Source organism: Bombus flavifrons, chromosome 10 (genome assembly GCF_040668555.2).
Source record: "Bombus flavifrons isolate JBK064 chromosome 10, iyBomFlav1_principal, whole genome shotgun sequence".
In the NCBI taxonomy this organism is placed as follows: Eukaryota; Metazoa; Arthropoda; class Insecta; order Hymenoptera; family Apidae; genus Bombus; species Bombus flavifrons.
Window position 1 is genome coordinate 10,043,049 of NC_138451.1, and position 26,248 is coordinate 10,069,296.

At 30.5% G+C, this 26,248-nt stretch overlaps 2 protein-coding genes and 1 long non-coding RNA gene across 13 annotated transcripts; 1 reads left to right on the top strand and 2 right to left on the bottom strand.

The window, feature by feature from the left end:
• Positions 1-225: 225 nt before the first annotated feature.
• On the bottom strand, positions 226-4,700 carry LOC138183908 (uncharacterized). 4 transcript variants are annotated; one of them, XM_069121439.1, is made up of 7 exons: positions 4,557-4,700; positions 2,812-3,616; positions 2,535-2,735; positions 2,204-2,437; positions 1,827-2,077; positions 1,506-1,752; positions 226-1,102 (listed from the first exon to the last, which is right to left on the bottom strand). In XM_069121439.1, the coding sequence occupies exons 2-7, from the start codon at positions 3,574-3,576 to the stop codon at positions 830-832; spliced, it is 1,971 nt and encodes a 656-aa protein (XP_068977540.1). In that variant the 5' UTR covers positions 3,577-3,616; positions 4,557-4,700; the 3' UTR covers positions 226-829. The 4 variants fall into 4 exon arrangements, with proteins under 4 accessions (XP_068977540.1, XP_068977539.1, XP_068977537.1 ...); XM_069121438.1 differs by having other exon boundaries at positions 1,422-1,752; XM_069121436.1 differs by having other exon boundaries at positions 1,359-1,752; positions 4,557-4,699.
• Positions 4,701-4,825: 125 nt separating this feature from the next.
• On the top strand, positions 4,826-6,781 carry LOC138183947 (uncharacterized). Of its 2 annotated transcripts, XR_011174200.1 has the most exons (3): positions 4,826-4,840; positions 5,485-6,049; positions 6,493-6,781. It is a non-coding gene; the product is annotated as an uncharacterized LOC138183947 (long non-coding RNA). The 2 variants fall into 2 exon arrangements; XR_011174199.1 differs by having other exon boundaries at positions 4,832-6,049.
• A 1,928-nt stretch (positions 6,782-8,709) lies between these two features.
• Wnk (Wnk kinase) lies at positions 8,710-26,134 on the bottom strand. 7 transcript variants are annotated; one of them, XM_069121382.1, is made up of 21 exons: positions 25,908-26,134; positions 23,020-23,585; positions 22,726-22,865; positions 21,140-21,401; positions 20,787-21,057; positions 19,553-20,703; positions 19,308-19,480; positions 18,847-19,225; positions 16,932-18,751; positions 16,629-16,857; positions 16,351-16,548; positions 15,860-15,934; positions 12,975-15,178; positions 12,439-12,895; positions 12,236-12,367; positions 11,747-12,148; positions 11,504-11,663; positions 11,346-11,431; positions 11,201-11,268; positions 10,946-11,118; positions 8,710-10,835 (listed from the first exon to the last, which is right to left on the bottom strand). In XM_069121382.1, exons 2-21 carry the CDS (start codon positions 23,251-23,253, stop codon positions 10,159-10,161), a joined length of 9,291 nt encoding a protein of 3,096 aa, XP_068977483.1. In that variant the 5' UTR covers positions 23,254-23,585; positions 25,908-26,134; the 3' UTR covers positions 8,710-10,158. The 7 variants fall into 7 exon arrangements, with proteins under 7 accessions (XP_068977483.1, XP_068977487.1, XP_068977486.1 ...); XM_069121386.1 differs by lacking the exon at positions 25,908-26,134 and adding an exon at positions 25,270-25,423 and having other exon boundaries at positions 11,504-11,660; XM_069121385.1 differs by lacking the exon at positions 25,908-26,134 and adding an exon at positions 25,270-25,422 and having other exon boundaries at positions 15,860-15,931.
• Between the last annotated feature and the right edge of the window lie 114 nt (positions 26,135-26,248).

Here is a 26,248-nt window from a genome sequence, read left to right on the forward strand (position 1 = left end):
AATAAGTACATTAACAGCAGTTAGTGATAGTTTATATTTGCAGTTTTATATTGTTGGGAAAAAATATTATTTATCATAATTTAACATTTAATTTTCATTAATATATAAATGTATATATACACACACACACACACATACATATCCAAATTTGAACCGACAATTAAATTTAATTATTAAAATTATTAAAAATTAATTAAAGTGAACAAACAATAAAAGAAGAATAATTACAAAATAATATGAATATCAAAACATTAACATTACTTATATTTTAATATGATTTTTATACAAATTTGAATTAAAAAAATTATTTTTAGCCATCTTTTAGTATTAATAATAATGACTCATATTAAGAGACATTCGTACGAAAAATTTGATTTATAAACTTTCTCTTTTGTTACTCTTACAATATTTTGTACTTACCTACATTACACGACTATAATTACATGAAAATTACAATAAAATATGTATATATTAAAACGTTACTAATAACAATTGTATCTACAACGTAAATACCTAGTGTACAATAAAAATGAAGTGTATTTATATATACATATTCTATTTTAAACACATATATGTATGCTATATTTTTCTATAAAGCATATACCTTAATTTTTATACAGATACATGAATATTTCAAACACTACTCAATTCATATATTTATTAAATTAATATTTACCTATTCAATTATCTATAGCGAAGAAAATGATAGAGAAATATCCCTATGTTATATGCAAATGTTTATCATATTTATGTCTCTTTTTATTTTGAAAAACTATGGTTTTATTATGGTACTTTTCTTAGCGGTCATCGAGTGATTTGAAAATGCAAATCAAGCTGCTTCGTCGTTACTTCCACTAAGTATACGTGTGTTGTGATAATTCCGTTTTGTTCCGTATCCTCCTGAATGTTGAGTTTCGTACATTTTTCGATTTTCTAGATAACGACGGTAATTATTTTCACGCTTCCTTCGTTGTTCTTCCGCTTGTTGCCTTAATTTTTCTGGATTCATGTGTGTCGTCACCATATGCCTCGTCAACGAACTCATGAATTTATAGGTGATGCCACATACGTCGCAAGAAAGTATTTCCTCGTTCGCCCCTTGCTAAAATGTGGAAATTTCTTTTAAGAAATATCATACATTATAATTAAATTACTACTTTTAAAAGAGTTGAGAACACCTATAATTGTATAATTTAAGATATTTCAACTCCTATTGTATTATATAAATTCCTTAATTTTACGTAGTACGTACAAGTTGCAGAAAATATGAGAGAAATGGCAAAAAGTATATGGAAACATTTCTTTTTCTTACGAGACCCGAACAATTTAAACACTAAGATCGTATTGATCATACGTACTTGTTGATGTACCATCATATGTCTCTGCAAATTGTTCAATCTGTTGAACTCTCGACCACAAACCTCACAGTCAAATTTCTTATCAGGATCATGATATTTTTTATGTAGACTCAGATCAGTTGCATGTAAGAATGACTTATGACATACATCGCATGTGTGGGTCCGCTGATCACCAGCCAAATGCGACTGCTCGTGTTTAACCAGACTGGCTTTATCTACGAAGCGGCGACCGCAGTAAATGCACGGAAGAGGTCGAGATTGTGAATTATGAAGTGTCAAGTGACGACGTAGAGCGGTAGATGTTGGAAAGTTTTTATGACACTCGAGGCACTGAAATGGTCGGTCACCAGTATGAGTCTTTCTATGTCGAGCTAAAGAATTTTGATCTGGATATCTGAAATGCGAATAGAAAAATTGATTATTATTATTATAACTAATAAAACAAATTTAATTTATATAAAGAATTACCTTTTAGGACATAAATCGCACGGGAAATTTCTGGTTGTAATATCTTCTTCCCGAGCGTGTTTCAGTCTATTGTGTCGAAGTAATTGGAACGACGTTTTAAAGCTTTTATTACAAATATCACATTTTAAGTTATCCGTTGTTGGTATAATAACTTGAGTTCTTTTTTGTCCATGTTCATCCTCGGATATTATCAGAGATATAGTCACAGTATTATCTTCGTTATCTAGCTCAGCAGCAGATATTACAGAGTTCTGAAAAGTAACACTGATGAAAATAGGAAAATGATTTTGATATTGCACGTTTTAGAATTTACCAAATTTAGAATTATTAGAATATTATTAGAAATATTAGAATTATTATTAGAATTTATCAAATACCTGTTTATTATTATGAGTAGATTTAAGTTCACTATCTGGCATAGAGTAAGATTCTTCATCTATTTGTCTAGCATTCTGGTCAGATTTCATTTGTGATTCCTTGCCTTCATAACTATCACTGTTTTCTGCAATAGCATAATGTCCATCTTCAGTCAAATACACTGGCTGTAAAGTACCAGTTTCATCTTTGAAGTATAATTGACCATCCTCATCTTCATGTAAAAATATTTGATCCTAAAATTTAAAATGGATGAAAATTTAATGAAAATTTATGTAGTAAATGAAGAAAAACAAAGAAATAAGTTTAAACATTCAGTTTTTAAATTAATACCTGAGAATTTTCTTTCTCCTGGTTTTGATTGGTATCTGAATTAATTGTTTCCCATACTTGTTCTTCATTTTCCATTGCTACAGTATCATAATACTGTTCACTATCATCTACTGTTTGTGCAACATACAATGTTTCTATATTATCTGCTTCATAATAAATTGTTCCTCCAACTGGTATAGTATTTTCGTCAAGTTGTTCCATCTAAAAATAAAATTATTACTTTTATACAGACAAATAATAGCAACTATGTATAATGAAATAATTTGGTAATACAAACCTTGATATAATGAGTATCCGACAATTTATCTGCCTGAAATGTTTTTACTGAACTTTGCTTCTTTGTACCAAGAACAGTGTATAATAGATTATTCTCAACATTCTTTACAATCTCATGACTTACATTATCAATATTTTCGTCGCTATTCACATTATTTTTAAACTCTAGGCTTAATTTAGATTTCTCTACTTTGTCTGAAGATTCTACATTATCCCTGGAATCTGTTTTATTTGTTTGTAATGGTAAAACGGTTGTTTGATTATTTACATATTTTTTATCACTGCTTGATATTCTTTGACTTTGCAAAGATTCTGTGCAGTGATTTAATACATTAGAACTCTGTCCAAACTTCAGTTCATACTCTTCTTCTTCCATATCTTCGTCTTGCCAATCTTCATCTACATCATATGCTATAACTTGCTTATTACTACTTTTATCATATTGTTCTTTCTTTTCGTGTTCATTATCAGTATGTGTCTTAAATATAGAACTATCTTCGTCAAAAGCATAGACTTCCATCTCTGGTTTAATTTTCCCATTATTATTTTCAATAAGAATAATGTCATCCTGTGATGCTTCTTCTTTGTCCTCTTCTATTTCTTCTATTATTTCTATAATTTCTTCTATTTCTGTTTCTACAGAATCTTCTGTAGTTTCTGATTCTACTATAATGTTTTCTTCTGTGATCGCATGCTTCAATACTTCCATCACATCTTTGTCATCGTTAATATCTATTGTATCCAATATTTCATGTGACAGTTCCATAATAGATTTGGTTCTAAATTCTGATGTCCAAAAAGTGGCGCTTAAAAAAACATATCATTTACATTTATTGTATATATCACAATTCACAGTATCTCAAAAAGAAAACAACCTACTTAAATGTTATTTAATTATCTCTAAACTGACTTTTATCTAAAACCAAACATAAGTATTTATAATCATTAAAATTACATCAAAATGTAACAATATAAAACATAAAAAATTAAACTTTATATTTAATAAATGATCTGTTTATTAAAGTAAAAATAATAATACAATCGATAATACTTTAAATATATGCTTCTTACTTTTCAAGCATATATTTATTATATATGTAATAATATATATAATCAATATATATGACACATACCCTAAAAAGCATTTACTTTACAATTTTTAACAATTAGGACATACCTTTTTTATAGAGTGCATAATTATGTTGCCTTATACATTGTAAAAATATATACTTTATTATTCTCTAAGTTTTCTGTATATATAAAAGACATATCTATCAAAATTGTAATATTATATACATCTTTTTCAATCACATAGTGAAATAAAGTACAAACAATATTAAAGAATCATATCGAAGGAAAAATATAAATGCGATTGTGTCCTTCACGTCTATTCGCTTTTAAATTGATTTACACAGCATTTGGATATTCTGTATCATGCGTGATTGTGCATGTACTTGTTACACGTATACATTCTTTAATATAATATTGTGTTAAAAAAAAAAAAAGAAAAGGTTTGTAGACGAAGATCGGTCAAAACATTGAAATAAGCATTAGCATTTTATATGTGACAAGAGGTACGCGGTTCACCAGTCGGTACGAATATGTCTTGTATTTATCAACGGATAGCAAAATGGCTACAAAACGGCAACGATTATCCGTTCGAAAAAGGTATATGCTAATATATTAAAATGTGAAAAATCTCATTTAAGAAACGAACAAATATTCGTACAGTTTTATTCACTCTACCTGTATCAAATAGTTGAAATGTGTAAGCGATGAGGGGAAAAATTGTTTTTGCTCGGTCGATACGCGCCAATGTAATATTTCTCTCTATACTTTCCCCAGTAAGCAAGTGACGCCACCTTAAACATCGCACAGATACATCTTTATCTTTGTCAAAATAGGTTGCCTTCGTTGTATTCGTAAATAGGCTGATCTGAACATTATGAGCAGAATATGTCTTTTGATTGGGCAACTATTGTTGGGGAAATATTCACAAAAATTTTTAAAACCTCAAGAATAATTGGAAAGTATGTGTCATTTCTTAAATGTCTAGTTATATTTTATAGCATAATATATATTTTTTGGCGTATATTGTGTACTATAAGTATATTATATAGTGTACTGTACTATATATTTAACTACACTATACTACATATACAATATTATCTAATACATAGGCATTTATGTCTGTGATCTAATACTATTGTACTACAATATAAAATATAAATGTATTATAACATATTTTATCCCACATTTGTAATATATTTTCTGTAGGCTTTTTTCCCCTGTAAAAAAAGGGAACATGTATATAAAATTTTTAAAGAAATTTACTTTCCCTGAAAACATTTAAATTGTTTTATAAGAACTACAAAAAACTAGATAAAGTTTTTAAAATGATATATGGAATTTTATATATAAATTAAGCAAAGGTAAATGTTTGGTATAAAAGTTATATGTATTTGATATATGCATATGTTCTGAAATAAGACATATGGAAGTACGTGCAGAAAACAGGCATTTTATAAAAATATATTTTTTAATGATATTTATTCAATATCGTTTTAAAATTGACGTTTTATTTATCTTCGTATACATATGTTGTATTTATAATAAAATTTTGTTAAACGCAAAGTATCATTTATTATATACATACATTGACTTTACATTTTAGATGATTAACTTTGATAATGTTAAAGAAACGAAAACTTAATATAGAAACTGTATAGTTTGTAATTGTCAAATTTGGATCATAATGTTAATCGTTGTATTACGTTTTAAAATCAAGGAAATGACTAAATAATACTAGTTTGGTCATCGAATGAAAACCTGATAAATAAAGATTTATACATTTTGTGTGTATGATGTAACAAAGTAAAAAAAAAATAATAGTACCTTGGTAGCGAATTGAAAGTTGATTTAATAAACGCGCAAGATATGTGAATCTTATTGTACAAGTGTAGTGTTTATTAAAACCCACCATCGTGAAGGTTACTTATCATAATCAAATTTTTTTTATATTGCAAAAATGTGGTTTTATTTCTTGCTTGCTATTTTTACGACATTTAATTTTGCGATGGCCTCGTCCAGCTTTGATTTTGGAGATACCTTAGCATTGATCATTGGATTGATTATTGGAATCATTGGATTTTTTGCCTGTATGGGTGCTTACGCACGGCATCGAAGTCGTATGGAAGCAATAGCATAATTATTATAAGCACTTTACAACTCCATTGATCGTAAGTATATCGTCTCTCTAATCCTTTGTTGTAAATTATGAACAATCACTAAAAAGATATTTTAATAAAAGTTGTTTGATCCTGCAATTATTCATAACTATACGGCGCATTTTTATGCGTTTATTTATTTTATTTTATATATTGTACAAAAATATAAAAGATATTCAAAATAAAATACTCCTTATAATATTTAAGGAATGAAAGAAGTTTCTATTTAGGTCCTATTTTTGTGGTTCGTAAATACCCATAGTTTATTCGTAATACACACAATTAGTTATTTTGGTCAAATTACTTATTTAATTCATTTAATAATTTTTATTTCAATATGATCTTCTTGTCTTCTAATAAAATAATAAATAACTCTTTTGTGCTTTATATAGTGAATTGTTTTATTTCATTGATTTTGCATGATTCATTAGTAACTTATTTCATTTAAATTGCAGGCTATTCAATACATACAGAATTAATGAAGAAAATGCCTGAAGTGACTGTATTGAATATGTTTGATAATATAAAATTTATATAAAGATTGCTTCAAAACTAACAGAAATTAAAAGTTTTTTATCATGAAATTTCTATAATTTAATCAATATAAATATAAGTTAACATCTTTGTTGCCACAAACTATTTTTATATCTAGTATACTATTATTGTAAGATAATTATTAAACAAATGTAAATAAAAATGGTAATGATATGTAGATATCATTGAAACAATCATTTGTTAAAGATATACTATTTTTTAATTTTCTTTATAATCTTTGCAATAGATGACTAAAATTTAACAGAACTCATATAAAAGAATTTCAATAAATTTATAATTTAATATGTTTAGAATTAGTTATGTGACATAGAAAAATATTGTTTAAAAATATAGTACATGCAATACTAATTAAAAAAGTTGTGTTGTTGTCTACATAATATATTCATAAATTTCACAAATATACAATGTATTAATTAACATCACAAACTACATTTTGATGTAATTACTTCTCAAGTAAGGAATGGAAGATAATATTATTCTGAGTTGAATCTAAATTATTTTAGGTTTCTTTGTATTAATTTCTATATATCTCTATTAGTTACAACTTTTTCTCCATACAGTGAATGGTTTAAATTAATTTTGTTTTTTTTTTGCAATCTATTGAATGCTGATGCATATCTAATCAGTCTTTACAAAATTTCTTATAGAATTTCACACAACATAGATTACATAAGTTTTAAAGCATGTATGAACTTATACACTAGTTAGCACAGGAAAAGCTCTTCGATTATTTTTGTCTAAACTTTTTTCATATTTTTCATTTTTATTACAAGCAAGGTAGTTAAACACTAGTACAAGATATTTTAGAACATAATTAAACCTTCCTGTAATAGTTACATACAATTCTTTTAAAAAGCTTTTTTTTATATGCTCTAATTAGTGAGCTCCAAATTTTTGTACAGTGTAATTTTAAGGATAATTTATAGATAAATTTAATTCATTCTATTATTCAAGTCAAGTTTTGTTTTTTTACATTCGAAATTTGAAAAAGCAAAATGTAACACAAGAAACATGTGTTTTTCACAACTGCATTTCTAAAATATCATACGATATATTCATATGTTTAGAACAGTATGCTTATACAGTACATACTATATATATATATATATATATATATAGTATCATAATCATGTGTATATATATATATATATATATATATATATATATATATATACAACAAATTATCTATATATGCTTGCAATTAATTATATGAATCTGTTAAATAAATTAAATAACTGTAATAAATTAGTACATTAAATTCTGATCCATCAATATGTACTAAGACTTTATGTGTGAATCTTTTAAATGTAGCAAAATATGATTTACTTGTTTTTTTGTCATATTTTCTGAAAAATATATTGTAATACCTATGTCTGAATGTACTAAGTTGTTCAATTCCATCAAGTTAGATGCCATATTAGTAGAAGAAAATTATGATAAATTCATATTGTGATTTTTTCTTGTATGTAACAGTGCGGTTTGGTATTCTTTGGTAAAACAACAATAATGTTTTACAAAAATTTACTCCAATTATATCACCATCATTATCATTATAATACTATGTATATTTAAAATCACATTGTGTAAAATATATTTGGAAGGAAGTAGTCCGTTGCAATGCTGTTAATGAAATAATATTCATTTCTATTGTCTTATTTCATGCATTTCATCACATTCAATGAATAAATTTAAGAAATTAAAAATCAATATTTACCAAACTATATCACTGTAAATTATTACATTTAAATATAGTTTATTTTAGAAACTTCATATACTCAGCTTTTATTAACAAACATAGAAGCTGCATCTTTATCAAAAGCCAATCCACCTAACAGTAAATGAATAATATGTACATTAAGTATTACATGTTATGCATTTTCTTTGAGTATTATCTAATAAATTTATTTAAAGTAACTATATAAGAATAATTGCAATGCATTTCCATAAGAAATACATACAATTACCTATATTATAATGTTTCGTTCAACAGCCACATGAATTTATTACCAGGTGGATTAACTGGATTTAAAGGTATAATTATATTTTCTCCCAAATAAAGTGGAAAACGAAATAACGGAATTATGGTATGCAAAACTTAGAAATAAAACATATGTGTATATGAAACAATTGAGTGTAATTTAATATAATATCATGATCAAGTATCAATAACTTGGAAATTACAAGAAAAAACTTCATATTCAAAATTTTAAAATAGTTTTCGAAATTCTAATACTGATAATAATAAATTCATGCTTAAAGCAGTAGTAAATCGCAACATTAAAAACGACGCGAACTGCAATTATTTGAACGAAATAAAGATAACATTATAATTACCAATAAACAGCAGTAATATTTGTAGTTATACAAATAAGCTATTCTTAACTATATTGCAAAATGCAATATGTGATAGCACAGATGAAAATTTAAAATATATTTTTTGGGATGTAACACAAGCACTAGATTATTTTATTTTTGATATTGTTAAAACATGTATGAATTTCATACATATGTCATGTTCCTATTGAGTTTCTTTTTTTCTTAATTAGATTCTCAATATCTATGATGATAACCATTATTTTCATCACCATTTTATCAGAAATTGAAGTGCTAAATAACAAAAATTCCTAAAATATTCAAAGGAATGGATTGTGCAAATGTATTTCAGAACGTATTGTAAATGAAATGCCAATTCAAATGAAATAAACTTCGATAAATTAAATATGCAATAATAAAAATATTCACAATCAAGTCTAAAAAAGATAATAGTTGATATAATATTAGATAAGATACATGAAACTGCTAACTAGTAACACATGACTTTTTTTTTAATTGAAATAGGTAAAATCGCTAGAAATACATTAAAGCATAACAGTGACTATATTAATCATATTTCTTCTCTGTCTGACTCCTGCAATCACATCCATGCACACGTAAACATACATTCTCTCTCCAAAGCATTCAGTATACATTAACAGTTATACATATATATCGAGCAGAATGGCTGTATGCCATCATTTGTAAGACTAGCTGAGGCCTGTACTAATGTGGACTGTGCTATCAATAAATTGAGAGCAGAAAAAGTCTTTTAACAAGCATTTTTACTAAAGAAGGATATATACTACAATAAGATATAAGCACAGTACATGTAAAGGCCTCTATCCTCAATTTCAATATTTTATTTCTTTTTCTTTCCTATGTTTTTTTTGTCCAGAAGCTTAATTCGTTCATTCAAAATATTCTCCGTGTACGAATTGAGAGTTTTAATTTCGCTGCGAGGCACATATCAAATAATTAATATGCTGACGCACAGATAACGAGAATATTTTAGCGATACGCACGGATGTTACAATATCAAATACATCCTAAATACTTTCATTCGCATCTCCTCGCATACATATCCACGAAGACGAGGGTAGCAATACGTATTAGCAAAACTATAATAGAATAACAATTGTAATAATGCATGATTCTCATACTAGTGGATAAGGGCAACACGTTTAAATAAAGAATGTATTACGAAAATGAGTAAATCGAAAAATATAGATCATAACTTGCTGAAGATTACGTTATTGATCGGTATGGGAAGGTGGAGCTGTTGAATTGTCAACATTTGCGGCGTGAAAAGGTTCTGCCGGCGGTGTACCGTCATGAGAATTTCCTATATGTGGGGTAGCTGGTGTAGCTGGCTGCGACTGAGACGTTCCACCAGATGGAGCGTATATTAGCCGATAGCCAGCTGGTAAAAAGAAACCGCCATGTGGTGTGCAACTAAATGTTTGAAAATTTGATAATGTTTGATTATCGTGATACTGGATGTAACCTCCACTTCCCGTTGAACTTGATATCGGTATAGGTGTAACTAATGATCCAGTAGAGGATACTGCATAATTTGTTCCATCTGGTAATATAGGCGTGAACTGATATTGTGTTGAATTTATAATTGTCGGATTATGTGCTGGCTCTAGAGATTCGGTTAGTTCACTTGTATAACTAGTAGGTTGTTGAGTAGACACGTTTTGCATAGTTTCAGAAGGCACTACTGGAATTGGAATAACATAAGCGTGTGGTATTCCAGTTGCCGCCTGTTGTGGTTGTAGTTGCAAAGGAGTTTGCTTCAATTTCTGCATAGCTAATCGTAATGTTTCATCGGTATCTGGATAATTACTTGGAGCTTTTTGTAAAGGAGTTTGGGGCGTTGTGTTAAACATTAAATAGTCTTCTGTACCTGGAAGTCTAGTTTGTCCTGTTAGGAAAAGAATTATGTCATTACAAGGGACGATGAAATATAATAATTGAAATGGGATGTATAAAATAGTTGTTTAAAGTTACTTAAAGTTATTATTAATTACTAACCTGGCACGCTAGTCGTAACAGTATGATAAAGCACTGGATGATGTTGATGGTGATGTTGATGAAGTGCACTTGCTTGCTGTTGCTGTTGAATTAAAAGCTGCAATTGATGCTGTTGAAATCGTTCCAATTCTTCTCTGTGTCTTCTTTGCAGGGATTCCAATTCCATAGTTTGCCTGTATATATACAGAAGTAAAAGAAGTTAATTTTTAATTATTATAAAACTGTAAGATGAAATTTTTATAGATGTAAACCTACTTTTTTATAAGCAATTGATATTCTTCACTTGGTGTTAATGTCCAAAATCTCTCATCTTTTTCTGCTTGCTATAAATAATATTAACAGTTGGGTTAATGGCACATAAATTAACTAAACATATACTTAATAAAAGCTATGTATTTACTTCTACAACAGGAGCATTAATAGGCTGAGTAATTTGCGTAGGTGGAAGAGAACCTTCACGGCTGTGAGTTATTTGTACTGGTGTACCTGTAATTCATGAATATTTAATTTTTAAACATTTCTAAATGTATCTATTTCATTGATCTTTAGAATATTTACCCTGTGTGTCATCTATATGATAAACCTTCGAATCTTCTGTTTGATTTTTTGACATATCGGTATGTTGTTGAATCGGTGTAGCAGCATTACTAGGAGGACCTGCGACCTTGGAAACCACGAATCTTGATATTTTTCTAACAGGTTGTGTTGTACTAACCTTCTATTAAAATTAGTTAGTTATTTTTCGAGAACGCTCGTTGAAAATACCGAAATTTGCTATACTTAAATATACTCTATATGTACCTCGGAAACATTTTCTTGAGATTCTACTTGCACTGGAGTGTTCGTATCAGAGCGTGATGTAAAGACACTGGGAGTAACGGTAGCAACAGGTACAGCAGTTACAGGTGGAACAGTAGTCAATAAACTTTGAGTAGATTGTAACGATGGTTGCAGCTGAATAGAAGCAACGGACGACGGCGGAACAGAACTGATGGATACAGGCGGTGTTAAAGGTTGTGGAGAAGCTGTTGCTGGAATCGATCCTCTGTGAATTTTTGCTAATTCTTGTTCTAATTCTTGGAGACGAGATCCCGGTCTTTGGATTCGAACTTTTATACTCTCTTTACTCGGACTCATAGTTTCAGACCCTACAGGAGCCCCTCCAGGTGTTGGAGTTGGACTATCGAGAGAGCAATCTACATGCTGAACATAAGAAAATTTTATATTTTCATTTTATTAATTTAAATCTTTCAAGACAAATGTATATGACGTTCTTAACGTAAAACCTACAGTTTGAGAAAGCGTAAGTTGTTGAATTGTGCTTTCTTGAGTTAAAACAGAACTTTCCACACTCGTTGGAACATTTGAATCAGTCAAGTTTGTAGTCGTCTGTATTGTAGTCTGAGGTGATAGAGGACCTTGCTATGTATTTATCAAATTATTAATACAAAATACAAAAAAATTTAATTCTTTATATTTTTTAAATTACTTACTATGCCATGTGTAGTGGAAATTGGCATGCCAATATTAACAAGTTTTTGTTGTAAAGAATGCATGTAGGCATCATATCCACCTATTATCTGGTGATTATGAGGAGTAGCTGGATAACTTATAGGAGGTGTGCCTACATTAAGCGCTTCGGACGGCTGACTTGTTAATTGAACAAGCTTTTGATGGAGATCTGCTATTGTTTGTGGACCTGTTCCACCCGGAACACTAGTTCCAGTAGTCGTATCTGAGACTTTATCTAGCGAATTCTGTTGACTAAGCTTTCGATGTTGTTGCTGTTGTTGCTGTTGTTGGTGTTGCTGCTGCTGCTGTTGTTGTTGCAATGCTTGATTTTGTGTAAATAATACCGAATCTACAGATTCAACGATCGTATGTTCAGGAGTTATATCATGGCTAGAGCTTTCGTTCTCCGATAATAAAGGATATTCGGAACTTGTACGCCTAATATATAGACAAAATAAATTAATGTATAAACATACCTGTATTAAACATTTGGCAATATTATATATACTATACATACCCAGCTGAATTAGCTTCTTGAGCTTCTGTTTCGGATACTTTTCCTAAGAGTTGTTGATCAGGGAGCTTTAAATGAAGCTGAGATTGATCAGAAGAAATGCAACTTTCTACATTTTGAGTTTCTTGTATAACGTGTTGTGGCATAGTTTGTTGCGATTGTGGTTGAATCTGTTGAATATGTCTGATTGACGCAGATTGCTGTATAATATTTTGATTCATAGAAGCAGTCCATTTGCTCTGTTGAAAATTTTGTTGCGCCATTTGTAACTGAGGGTCGATTTGATGGGTTGCATTCAGTTGCATTGTTTGCTGCAGAGGTATTTGAGCTTGATGAGGTTGTTGACTAAATTGAAACGTTTGTGGAATTCCTTGCTGTGTTGTGTTCACTTGATAATTATGCTGTAATTGCGGTTGCATTTGTATTTGACTTGCTTCTGGTTGAATAGGTTGAAAATACTGTTCAGACTGGAGAGTAGGTTTATATTCGAGTATTGTAGTTCCTGGGATATTTACAGTTTGGCTTGGTTCGTGGGTAGTTAAACAATGAGGAGTTACAGATTTCGATTTCGGGTTCGAAAGTATATTTGCTAAATTTTGTGCTAAATCTGGAAGCGTTGATGAAACTTCTTTTGTTTTAAGTGTAACTTTAGGAGCAACTTCTACAGTGACAGCTTGATGGGCAGGAACTGAAACAGGTACAGATACATTTGCTGGGACATTCACTGTAGCTTGAGGTGCTGTTTGAAGCTGTTGGATTGGTTCCAAAACAGTCTGTGGTAAAGGAGTGATATTTGGTCCATCTGGTTGAGAAATAAATTGTACATGCTGCGTTTGGGGCATTGATAAATTGGGCATGATCATTGTTTGCTTCTTATCGTCCGTCATATTAGCAATTTCCGAAATTTGCGAATCCGTAGACATGTTCGATGTTGTAGAAATATTAGAAATCCTACGGTTTCTTTCGTCTATAATTGTGGCTGGTTGTAATTGTGGAATATGTCTAGGAAGTATCACATATTGTTGATGTTGTTGCGGTATTTGTTGATGTTGAAATTGTTGCAATGGTCGCTGAACTTGCATTTGTCCCTGATGCTGATGTTCAGGCTGAATGTGCATTTGCGTTAAACTTTGTTGTATAGGAATTTGTTGTTGCTGTAACAGAATATTGCACGGCATAGATTGATTTTGATATTGTCCTGATATATTGATTCCGCTCGATGCAACTTGAGTTTGTGGATCCTTTTGTGGCATGGCTACGTTTTGAGATACAACTTGTACCTGTTGAGGCGATTGATGCGTTATTGCTGATCCTGGAACCATTACATTTTGTTGACTAGATTGCACAGCACTAACATTCTGTTGCATTTGTGATATGGGTAGGATTGCTTGCCCTTGTACAGTACTTTGAAGAGCAATTGATTGTTGCACCGGTTGTTGAATTGTTTGAACAGTGTCTACTTGTTCTGCGATACATTGAGGATTTTGTGTAACGATTTCGATATTAGATTTTTCAGGAACCATAGCTTGTGCTTCTAAAACATTCACTTCTAGATCATCGTGTTTTACTTGCCCCTCATCAATCGTATTTGATTGCGATAATGAACTAGGCTGAGCTGTTAATACGTTAAATTTATCTGTATTTTCTACAGAAGTAGATCCTTCTTCTTCACTTGTAACAATCTTCTGTTCAACTACAGGGCTAACTAAAAAACGAGAAATTTTTCGTGCTGGAGGTGGCGCAGTTAATGTAGCTACTTCTGCAGTTATGGCATCAAAGTGTGTCTCTTTATTCGTTTCTTTCTCTTGTTCCATTGCATCTTGAACGACGGATTCTTTAGATTTTTCATTTATTTGATTTACAGTCGAATCGGTTATTTGACTTTGGATATACGTTGATTTAGCTGTTTCATCTTTAAGTATACTTTGCGTGTCTAACACTATGTCTGCTGCTGCAGAAACTATGGTTTCCTGAGTTGGATCAGTGGGATCGCTTGGTAAATTAGTCGGTGTTAATGTATCCGTATTTTGTGTAGAGGTCGATGATCTTCTGGATGCTTCAGCTGATGTGTTTTCAGGACCCATTTGGCTATCAGGAGTTTGCACATTTTGTTGCTTATCCATGGAGGTGGAGCCCGTAATGTGAGAAAGAATTTGGTCAATCGGTAATAATTTCGTAGGTGTAGAAGTATTGGAAGTTTCGTCTCTCTGGAATCATACAGAAAATAATTATCTAGTTATCAAAGTTTACCTTTTACCAATAAAATAATTACAATGCACGTAAACAAAACCAAATAGCGGCATAAATAAAATAATTATTGCAAAATACAGTTATATAAGTCGGTTACATTACTAAGTATATTTAAAATAAATTAAAAAAGGGAAACACAAATAGGTATTTTTAATAATGAATGCATATCTTACAATGCTATTATGTTACAAAAAAATCTATTTAAATAAGTACAATTTCATTCATTTCTAAAGAATGTTGTATGAATGTTGTTTATTATTTCATATATATATAGGATTCTCTTATATATAAATGTATTGTAATATACTGCTAATGGAAATTATAATCTTCATAAAAGAGTGAATTTTCCTGAAAAATTTTCAAGTAAAAATTAAATGTAATATATAATTAAGAATAAATATATAAAAATTAAAGTATAAAGTACGCCCTGGCCATAGTCTAACCGTTATGTTATACGAATTGCCTATGGGAGGAATTTAATATGCAGGAAATGTCGTCATATAATATTGCTGTACTTCAAAAGATACACAAATGTCCGAACACAATGTATCATGAATCAAAAAGGATGCACAAACGTCCACGATTATACGATGAAATATAGGAAACAGGATAAGGTATAGAGGGGACGATGAACTCACCGAACGGTGTCTACGATGGATTTTGTACGACGATCGGTGGCTGCTTTGACGAGTTAGCGAGCCATGTCTCACCTGCTGCGTCCAAAACGATACACACCAATTATACCTTGGAGGTACACCCTTGTGTTTTTTTTTATGGAATCACGAGATATACATCTCGAGCGTAACCACAACGTTATTTTAATATGAAATATATAAGAAACATGATTCTATTATTTCAAGAAAAGAACTTACAACAAGCAAAATAGTCCTATGATATGCATTATGGACTTTTGTGTATCAGGTTCTTAAGTAATAATACTAATGACAATGATCTTTGTTGAAAACTTCTATTTCAAAATTTATTTCTATTTATTTCTCTGATAAAAAAACAGAAAAAAAGAAAAAAAAAGAAAACGAATTTCCTTTGTAGATAAATTGTATAAATTTCATTATTTTCGTAGTATATTAATATCTATAAAACAAATTGAAAACGGAAAGAAAACCATTACCTTAGCTGTATCAAGACTGTGGTCACGATCTCTAGGTCGACGACTCGTAACCGGACTACCACCGGCAGATTGATCTGGTGGACCATGTGCTACTAAAGGTAAAGCCCGTGTAGGATCCAAACGTAATTGTTTAACGATGTCTTCTATCAATTCAACGAACGTTTCACATTGAGATTGTGGCAATAAATTTTCAGCAACCTGAAGAAAATAAGAATAGAATAATAATAAAAATTTTGAAGATAAAAATATTAACATATAAAATTCTATTATTTACTTACCAGGTTATTAGCAATGTCAGTAGGTACCATATCATCTCTATCAAATTTAAATGTCACAGTTTTTTGTTTGCTGGTATCTAACTGACATTCAACAATCATTGATTGTCCCTCATTACTACTTACAGACAAAACTGTTAATTTGATACCAGGCTTCTTACGTTTCGTACCGGATCTTTTTACTCTAGATCTTTCGGATGAAGTGACATTCTCTGCACTTTCTTGATTTATTCTATATAAACAAAATATTGGTCAGTTTCTTAAACAATATTTATTTAAAGAATCATTGAAATTTTATATATTTACCCTTCATTTGGCATTGCTGCTTGAGATGTGCTTATGTTAGACACGTTAGAGACATTTCCTTGATCCTGAATAGTAGGCGGTACGTCCGTTGGCAAAGATTGCACAGAATCCATTGTATCTTGTTTAGATAAAGATGATCTTTCTGTGTTAGAACATAGCTGTTCTGTGTTTGAAATGAAATGCTGTTGTTGCTGAGACACTGTTGTTGATGGCACAGAAATCCCAGCTGATATGGGTACAGAAGTAGGGATACTAGAACTTTGCGAATATTTCATTTGAACTAAGACATTTTGTTGAGGCTGAGATTGATGTCCACTGTTCGAAATAAGAGTAGGTGCACTTTGCATATTTGGAATTGTTGATGTTATTGTATTTTGCATATGAGTCGCTGATGACGTGCTCTGAAGATTTAGACCAGTTGGTACAGATGCTTGCACTTGTCCTGGCTGTGGTTGCATGTAAGGCTGTGAAGTTGGAGGTGCTGTACTTTGAGGGATACTTGGATGAGAATAAATTTGGGCTGTAGGCTGGTTGGATGATAAAATCTCGACATGGCCGGAAGAACTTGAGCTGGCATACGAATGATACACTTGTTGAGATATATTTTGCTGATATATGGGTTGCGTACTGTATCCTGAGGTTCCTGTCGCATTTTGCTGATAGTACTGCTGATTTTGAACATGCTGTATTTGCGGTTGAGAATATTGCACTTGTGGAGGTTGCGATATTTGCTGATGCATATGTTGGGGTTGTGATAAAATTTGTATCTGTGGTTGTTGTATTTGATGACCCATCTGTTGCGGCACATTCATTTGATTCAGTTGTATGTACTGTTGTTGCTGATGCAAATGTTGCTGTTGTTGTATTTGTTGAGATACTTGAGGAAATTGTGGTTGAGTCTGTACAGTCTGAGGGGTAGAGCATTGTGAAGAAGTAGCAGTTAAATTTTGCGAAACATGCTGAGGAAATTGTTGTGGCTGTTGTTGTTGATATTGTTGTTGTAACTGCTGTTGATATTGCTGTTGTTGGTACTGCACTTGCTGTTGTGAAACCTGAGTCACTTGTTGCATTTGTTGTGCTTGCTGTGGCTGAACAACAGACGTTTGTTGCTGCATTAATGGTTGCTGTTGAACCAATTGGACTTGTTGTGGTTGTAAATTGTGTTGCTGAGGTTGTTGTGCAGCAGTTTGCATTTGTTGTTGTTGTTGCAAAGGTATTTGATTCTGTTGCAACTGCATTTGTACTTGACCTTGCATTTGGATGCTCATATTTGATTGCATCTGTTGTTGTTGCTGTTGCAATTGCATTTGTTGAAGTAATAATTGTTGTTGTAACAAATTTTCATTGGTTGTATTAGCACTATCCGCTTCTCGATCTAAACGTTCCTTTTCTTCTTTGGCTTTACGTTCTTCTCTCTCTCGTAACAAAGTGCTGATTTGCGATTTTAACATTTTTGCTACAGCCTTGACATCTTCCTCAAGTATAAGGCTAGATTTAGCCATTTCTGAGGCTACTTCTTCTGCATTATCAGTTTGAATGTCAAAATCAAACTGTATCGCCTCGTTCTCTTTATGTTTATTAGTACGTTTCTTGGGATCCAACACTCGAAGTCGGAATTCAACACGCGATAATTCCGCATCCGCTACGGCTGAATCTCTTGAAACCATTTCTAATTTTAAGCCAACATCGTCCGCAAAAAATTCGTGATTTAAAAGATCTTTAACTAAAGGCCGTTCTTCTTTCTTTAATCGAATGCACATTTCTATAATCTCACGTACTTCTGGATTTTCCACTTTATCGTAACTTTGCGGTTTTACACCCTGCGTATAATACAAACATTATTCAATATGTTGCTTGACACGTTGAATAAAAATGAATACTATATAAATAATAAAAAATTCATTAAACAATTTACCGATACTACGCGTTTATATATTTGTGCCGGTCCAGTACATTCTGAATATGGATATTCACTAGTAGCCATTTCAAGCATACACATTCCAAACGCATAAACGTCAACGGATTCATCGTAATGTTCTTCATACATTTCTGGTGCCATAAATTCAGGTGTTCCGATAACGCTTTTTGCAAAACTCCTGTTTTTAAGAGTAGCAAGTCCCAAATCGCCAATTTTTACACTTCCTGTGGTACCAGTAATAAAGATATTGTCACATTTTAAATCACGATGAATAATTGGTGGTGACCTCGAATGCAAGAAACTAAGGCCTTTCAAAATTTGTCGACACCAAGATTTTACAACTTTTGGATTAATTTTTTTAAATCGTCTCAGATACCTATATGGAATTGCATAATAATTTAGAATTATAATTATAATATTAGGAATTTTTAAAATTTTTCATGAGTTTAAAAACGTACGTTTTCAAGGTTCCTGAAGTCATAAGTTCAGTGACTAGCACAATATATTTTCTACGTGTAAGTGTAACTTCCCAATAGTCATAAAACCTGACAATATTTGGGTGTTGTAAACCTTTCAACATTTCTGCTTCCTCTCGAAATCTTAATCTTTCCGTCTTATTTAATTTTTTTTCCTAAAAGAAAAGTTATAATTATATACAAATCTGTTTAAAAGTAATACAAACATTCAATTACATTTCTCTGACCTGCAATTCACACCAAGCAACAGCTACACCAGTTTGAGTATCCAGACCTCTATATACAGTCTTAAAGCTGCCTCTACCAATTTCTTCTTCAAATTTTAAAAATCTACCATCTGGTGATATACCTATAGCCTTTTCTTCGTCATCATCATCTTCAACAGTTTGCACTTTAACTTTCATCAATAAATTTCGTACTTCCTCCATAGCCATTGTTTTCTGTGTTAATTTTTCATCTGCTTTAAAATTTTCATCAAGTAAAGGACCAATAAATCCTTCCACTGCTTCTTCTTGCACGACTTCCTTTTCTTTTTCTTCTTTTACCATCTTGGTTTCGTCTTGGGTGTTTGTATCCTTGACATTCTTCAACTCAGTATCTAATGGTGGTACTTTACCTAATTTACTCAGAGATTCATGAAGCGCTTGAGTAGCAACAATATCACTGATACTGGTGCCATTATCATCTTCATCATATATCGTCACTTCTTCTTCTACTTCTCTTTGCGCATCTATATCTTTAATCTCAGTTTCCACAATTTCTTCTGACACTTTTGATGTTACAAATCTCGAGCTTTTTACCATTTCTTCACTTTGTTGCGTGTCATTTTTATCATCTATCACATTTTTCTCAGAATTTTTAGCTAAGTCTTCATTCTCTGCAATATTAGTAGATTTTGGCTCTTCGTTAGACGTTTTCCGTTTGGTTTTTTCGTTATTTTTATTAACTGCTGAACTCATGGATGTTTCTGTGGACGAACTTGTATTTATGTTTTTTTCCATATTTATTCCTTTTAAATTTTTGCTATTGTGTTGCTCAATCATCTTTTCTGCAACATATTTGTTTCTAGATTTTATATTGCTGGATTTCGTACTTGTGGAAGAAGTGGAAATTACTTTTTGCTTATTCTGTGCACTTATTTCTTCGTCGATACTATTTGCCGATATTTTTCTTATAATATTCGAAGTTTTAGAAGATTCGAAACATTCTAATGTAGACGTCTTTTCTTCGTTGGAATCTAGTGATCCTTTTTTGTCTGATGGGTTCCGTGAGGAATCAGCACCTTCTTTACTAATATTGTATTCCACACTCGTTTCATCTTCGTCCGATTTTTTTGATTTCAATCGACTAAGTGGTGTTGAAGGTGTGGAACTGGATCCTGTACATAAAAGCGAATTTCGTAGTAAAATCTGTAAAACGTTCTGTATACAAAAATTATTGCTGAATGAAAGTATAAAATACCTGGCACATTGAACACATTTTCTGCTGCTGTAATAGCTTCCTCTGCATCGCTAAAACTGCGATCATTTTCATGATCTAAAGATGGTGAATTGAGATTCCGAGATGATGATTTTTCACAAATTCGTAACGCAGATAAAACTTTCTTTTTAGAAGAAGGTGAGCTACTGGCGACTCCGTTACTTGTTATCGATAATGAATCCGTATGATCAGCCCTTTGTGTCCGCACTTGTTTTTTGCAAATTGGTGTAGAGGAACGGCTTAGATTTGATGTCTAAGAAAATAGGCAAACATACAATTTATACTTATATGAAAATATTACTTACATGTAAAATACCTTTTGTTTTCTAATATACCTTTCTATCTCCAGAACTATGAGCACTAGTGCCAGCTTGTGAGACAATAGATAATTTTCTTTGGCGTTTGTGATTATGTGTGTGATTATGGATTCTTTGAGTGGTTACAACTGAGCAAGGACCTACTCCTTCTTGAGAGGCTAAGTGGCCCACTGCCAGGCTAATCCCACTCTGATTACCGCCACCTCCACTGGCCACCAGCTTTGGACATAAACTTGACAGGCCACTTCCCCCTGAAGATTGTTGTCTATTTGTCTCATACCTAAAACATCATTAAATATACTACATAATTATTACGCCATATTTCCTTTTCTTTTTGTCAAATTCTTCTTTTAAATATTATTTTCTTTGATAAAAAAAGATAAAGTTCAAATTTTACGTTTAAATCATATAATTATATGCATTTCAATTTAGATACAAAGTATGTAGAAAGCTTTTATTTTGTAATACAAAATATAAATACAAACTATAGCAGAAAGTATGATTACACCAAATTGAAGTCATATTTGTCATCATGAAATGTTTCATGTATTACATTGTGTTTTATGAATATGATAAAAATTGGAAAATGTTACACAAACACATATATTTTGCAATCAAATACCTTTTATTATATAACTATGAAGAATAGTAAATCTAAATTAAGAAATTAATGTTTAGCCTCATCTGTACTAAATGTACTCGTACATACACACCAGCTATGAAATCGTTATATTATGTAATATTGAAATGCTATGAATGATGGTTTGAAGTACTACTTAATCTTAAAGGAAGCAAAAGTATGAAAAATGTTTGAAAAATAAATTTAAGATATACACAAATCTATAATAGTGATAAAAATCCAAAACATAAAAAGCTAAATCAATAGTTGTTGATAAATTATTATTTTTCTTGAACGTTTAAATGACAATAAATGATAATTGAATAGTTCTATGTTGCAGTATGACAATAATGTAAATCATGTAATTACTAACCTTTGAGTACCTATAAAATTTCATACTTGAAGTTCAGAGTCAGTAATTCTGAAAATATATTGGAATTTATACTTTTCCTGATGAAATTTTCTAATTTCATGTGGAAAAAATTTCTTGATTAGATTTTATAGTACTTCAGCATTCACTAATTTTTCAACTAATTTTAGCACATAAAATATTTTAATTAATATATTTTTCTAATGTAATGTTCCTTAAAGATTGTAATAATTTCAATATGTACATGTACAGTACAGATGAGATATACAAAAGATTCCTGTGCATGTGTAGTTTTTGTATTTAATATATTATTATAATTTGTTATATTCAGTAATTCAAAAATTCAAAGTTAGAGGTACACAAACACTTTGTTCCTTAGAGACATGTTTCAGATTATGTATTGTAATAGAATAATTATTTAGAAAACGGAATCTGTAAAATAGTATATTAAAGAACAATCTTTATAAAGTGCATTCCAAATTAAACATATACATATATATTGAACATGTATAGTTAAATGAAAAGCAAAGAATGTATTACAGCAAAGAAATTAAATGACAGAAGATAAAAAATGACAATGTAAGAAGCATGATTTTGATACAGACATCATTATACCTGTCCTGCCTGCTGTGGCCAGATGAGAGGAATCCACGCACTGTATTGCCTATAGCTGCTCTCTTTTTAATTTCTTTCTTCCGTTCTCTGTACCCACCAGATCCAGTCTCCACTTGATCTTGACGACTATTTCTATCTGCCTGTAATCAATACACTAGTATTATAATCCTCAATGTGATAATAAATAAGTGTGCACAGAGATATTAACAATGTTCAGTAATAAATTTGCGAAATTAACAACATGTATATAAAAAGATAAAATATAAATCTAAAACTAATTTATGAGAAGTTTACCTTAATACTTAAAAGCTTTATATTCAAATTAGTACTTGTGCTTGTTGGAACTGGACTTAGATCACACCTTACTCTTCTGTGTGATTTCTCAACAATTGGTGGATCTTCCTCTAATTCCAACTGATTTCCAATTGTAAAAGAACGACTCTGTGTTAACAAAATATCTTCCGTATTATGTTCCCGACTAGTGCCAACCGAACTCACTGCCTTGTTTTCATTGCAGCATCTCGGCATTGCACATAACCAACGTATGAAAGAATTCACTTTATAAAAATCCTTGTCTTCTATTTTATATATATGTACATATATATTTATATATATATATATAAATTTTTATATATATATATATTTTCTATCTCAGTTTGATTCAGATAAAGATTTTTAGAAAAACAGTATCTTTAATTAACTTTATCTTTCAAATTATAAAATACTGGATGCATTTATATAAGTGCACAGAGTATGTGGTTCGTATATTCATCACAGATATTTTCCTTCTTTCTTTACCAAATATACTCTGTTACTTCAATTTCTTAATAAATATTTAATACCAAAGAAGTTAAATGATTCTGAAAACAGAAAAAATATTGATATTAATAAGAGTAACTAATAATAATAATAAAATATTAATGACAAAAATTGCATGAATAAATGAAGAATTTATTTTGTTTATAATAATATCTTTATTATGATTTCTATTTTTTATAAAATGAGAAATTTTTTTAATTTCCAGGTTCTGATTGAATATTATATGAGTATTTAATTTATCTTTTAACTTATCTTTAACTTTTAATTCAACATAAATTTTCAAAATAGATTGATGATTTTAAAGTATATTTTGATTTAATATTATATATATTAAAAAATAATTCACTATTTCAAACAAGCTATACATTTACTTTGTTTATAAGTTATAAATATTGTTTATTATTAATGGTTCAAAGTAATAATACACATGTATTGTGAGTAAAAAATAATTTAAAATTAATATTTCTCATATATAACAAACATCTTTTTTACGTCATTCTATTTAAATATTTTATATGACATACTTTAAATATTAATAAATATGTATGCTTATCTCATTATGTTTATCATTACAATTTTATTGTAATTTTAAATAATGTTAATAATTTATCAGTGTTTGCATTAAATGCGAATTAATAATTTTATTAAAATAATTTTATATTATATATGTACATCATACCATATGTTAAATGCACGAATAATTTACAAATTATTCGAGTAACGAATATGCAAAAAACTACAAGCGAAGTAAATTGTTTATTTAAAAAAGGAATGAAAACAAAATTAGAACTACATAGAAGAACATTTTGTGATAGAAATAGAATTCTATCAATAAAGCTTGAATTAATCTATTTTACAGAGGGCAGAATTGCATGTGTGTATTAGTCCTTCTGGTTTCACTATAATCCCTACTTTGCAAACAGTTTTATATACCAGACGGATTATATAAATTTAACAACATCAATAGTCTAATGTTGATCATGTCGACTGCCAATAAATGTGAGGACAGCCGATCTCAGAATTAGTGCTTTAGATATACTAAATATATCGTCTAGACAATATTTCGTTGTTTATTAATAAATCGAACACTTATGTATTTATTATTACTTATGGATTTCGTAAACTTGTTCAACGAAATAACTGCGAGAAGTATTAATAAGTTGAAATAAAGAGATTGAACGTGAACAGGTGGGGAATAAAATTTACTTCGTTAAATATCGCAGTATGTTGTCAAGCATCGTGGAACAGTCACTTGAAAAATGTTGACAGTATATAGCAAGTAGCAGGTCTTACGTATATACTGTGATATACGTATCTCACGGACACACCGTTACAATGCATGCCGAACACATGCGTATTAAGGGGTGAAGAGGAAGTACTACACACATATACCGCAAATCAAATAAATGCACACATTCGTACGCGCGCATATAGTCAAGACCACCAAAGAGATAATGTGACATCTATCCCAAAAATATCGCGTCAGTGCATATTTTACACATTGTCTGGCGATGAATAGCTTCGAGACCTATGAATAAATTCGAATCTTTTCATTCTCTATGAACGTCACCGATTTATCCATGATTTTTGTCTGATAAAATACATAGGGAAGACAAGCAAGTATACTTGTCATGCGGAGATGCGTGAACAACAATATCTACTTAGAATCAGCGGTTTCGTATGGATATATAAGATATTTGTTCAGTTATATGATTGTTTCATTACCTCTGATATCGACCTGATCATATTAGCTTCGCGACGCACTGACAAACAGCACTCGTAACTTCTTAGTCAGCCGGTACTCACATTTGTGATGCAGAAAATCGTCCGACTACACCCAAATAACCACCATTTTTTTCACTGAGTAATGCGCACTCTCGCGGTGCTATGCGTCAACAACGATCAAGTTATAAATTTATGCCGCGTACACACCAATCACATTTATGTTATCATATAACAGCGAATGATCATTGAGAATTGTTTTTGTAGGTTTTATTTTCTTGATAACCATTTTCCTACCTACGATTCAGTGTTTTATTCAATAATTTATTCTACGTATGTAACACTAATCATTGAAAATTTGTTCTTATAGGTTTTATTCTTTTTAATAACGTTTACTTACGATTGAATGTTTTATTAATTAATTTTGTATATATTTATTTGTTCCTGTAAAACTTTTTAAGTAATTAAAACAAACTTATAATAGACTTATTTCGTATATTATAAACTTTTTGTTCACTTTAAATGTTTGTATAATATACATATATGTATATATATCTATTTACATACTTAAAATGTTCTACACAATAAAAGTGTCACATAAAAAACTAAAATAACTAAAGAATTAAGTATAATTTACGTACAAGAAAATACGTATCTAATTAGTGTAGGAATTGCGTGATGCACACATGCAGTAGAGTACACTACTACTGTATATATGATATTTAGAACGAATCCTCCACAGATGGTAAAATTGTTTCAATTCAGACTTCTATGAAATTTGTATGACATAAAGACACGTTAAAATTGATGAAAACATTTTCGTCGAGCATCGAGCAACTTTTATTTTTTCACACGCATTAATCTCGATACGAGACTATGCATTAATATGCAACCCGAAACTTGATATTTATTTAGATGGGAATGTATTGAGAAGATTTTCTTGTGTCACTGCTAGGTAGCACCATTGTCGCGTGCAATTTCT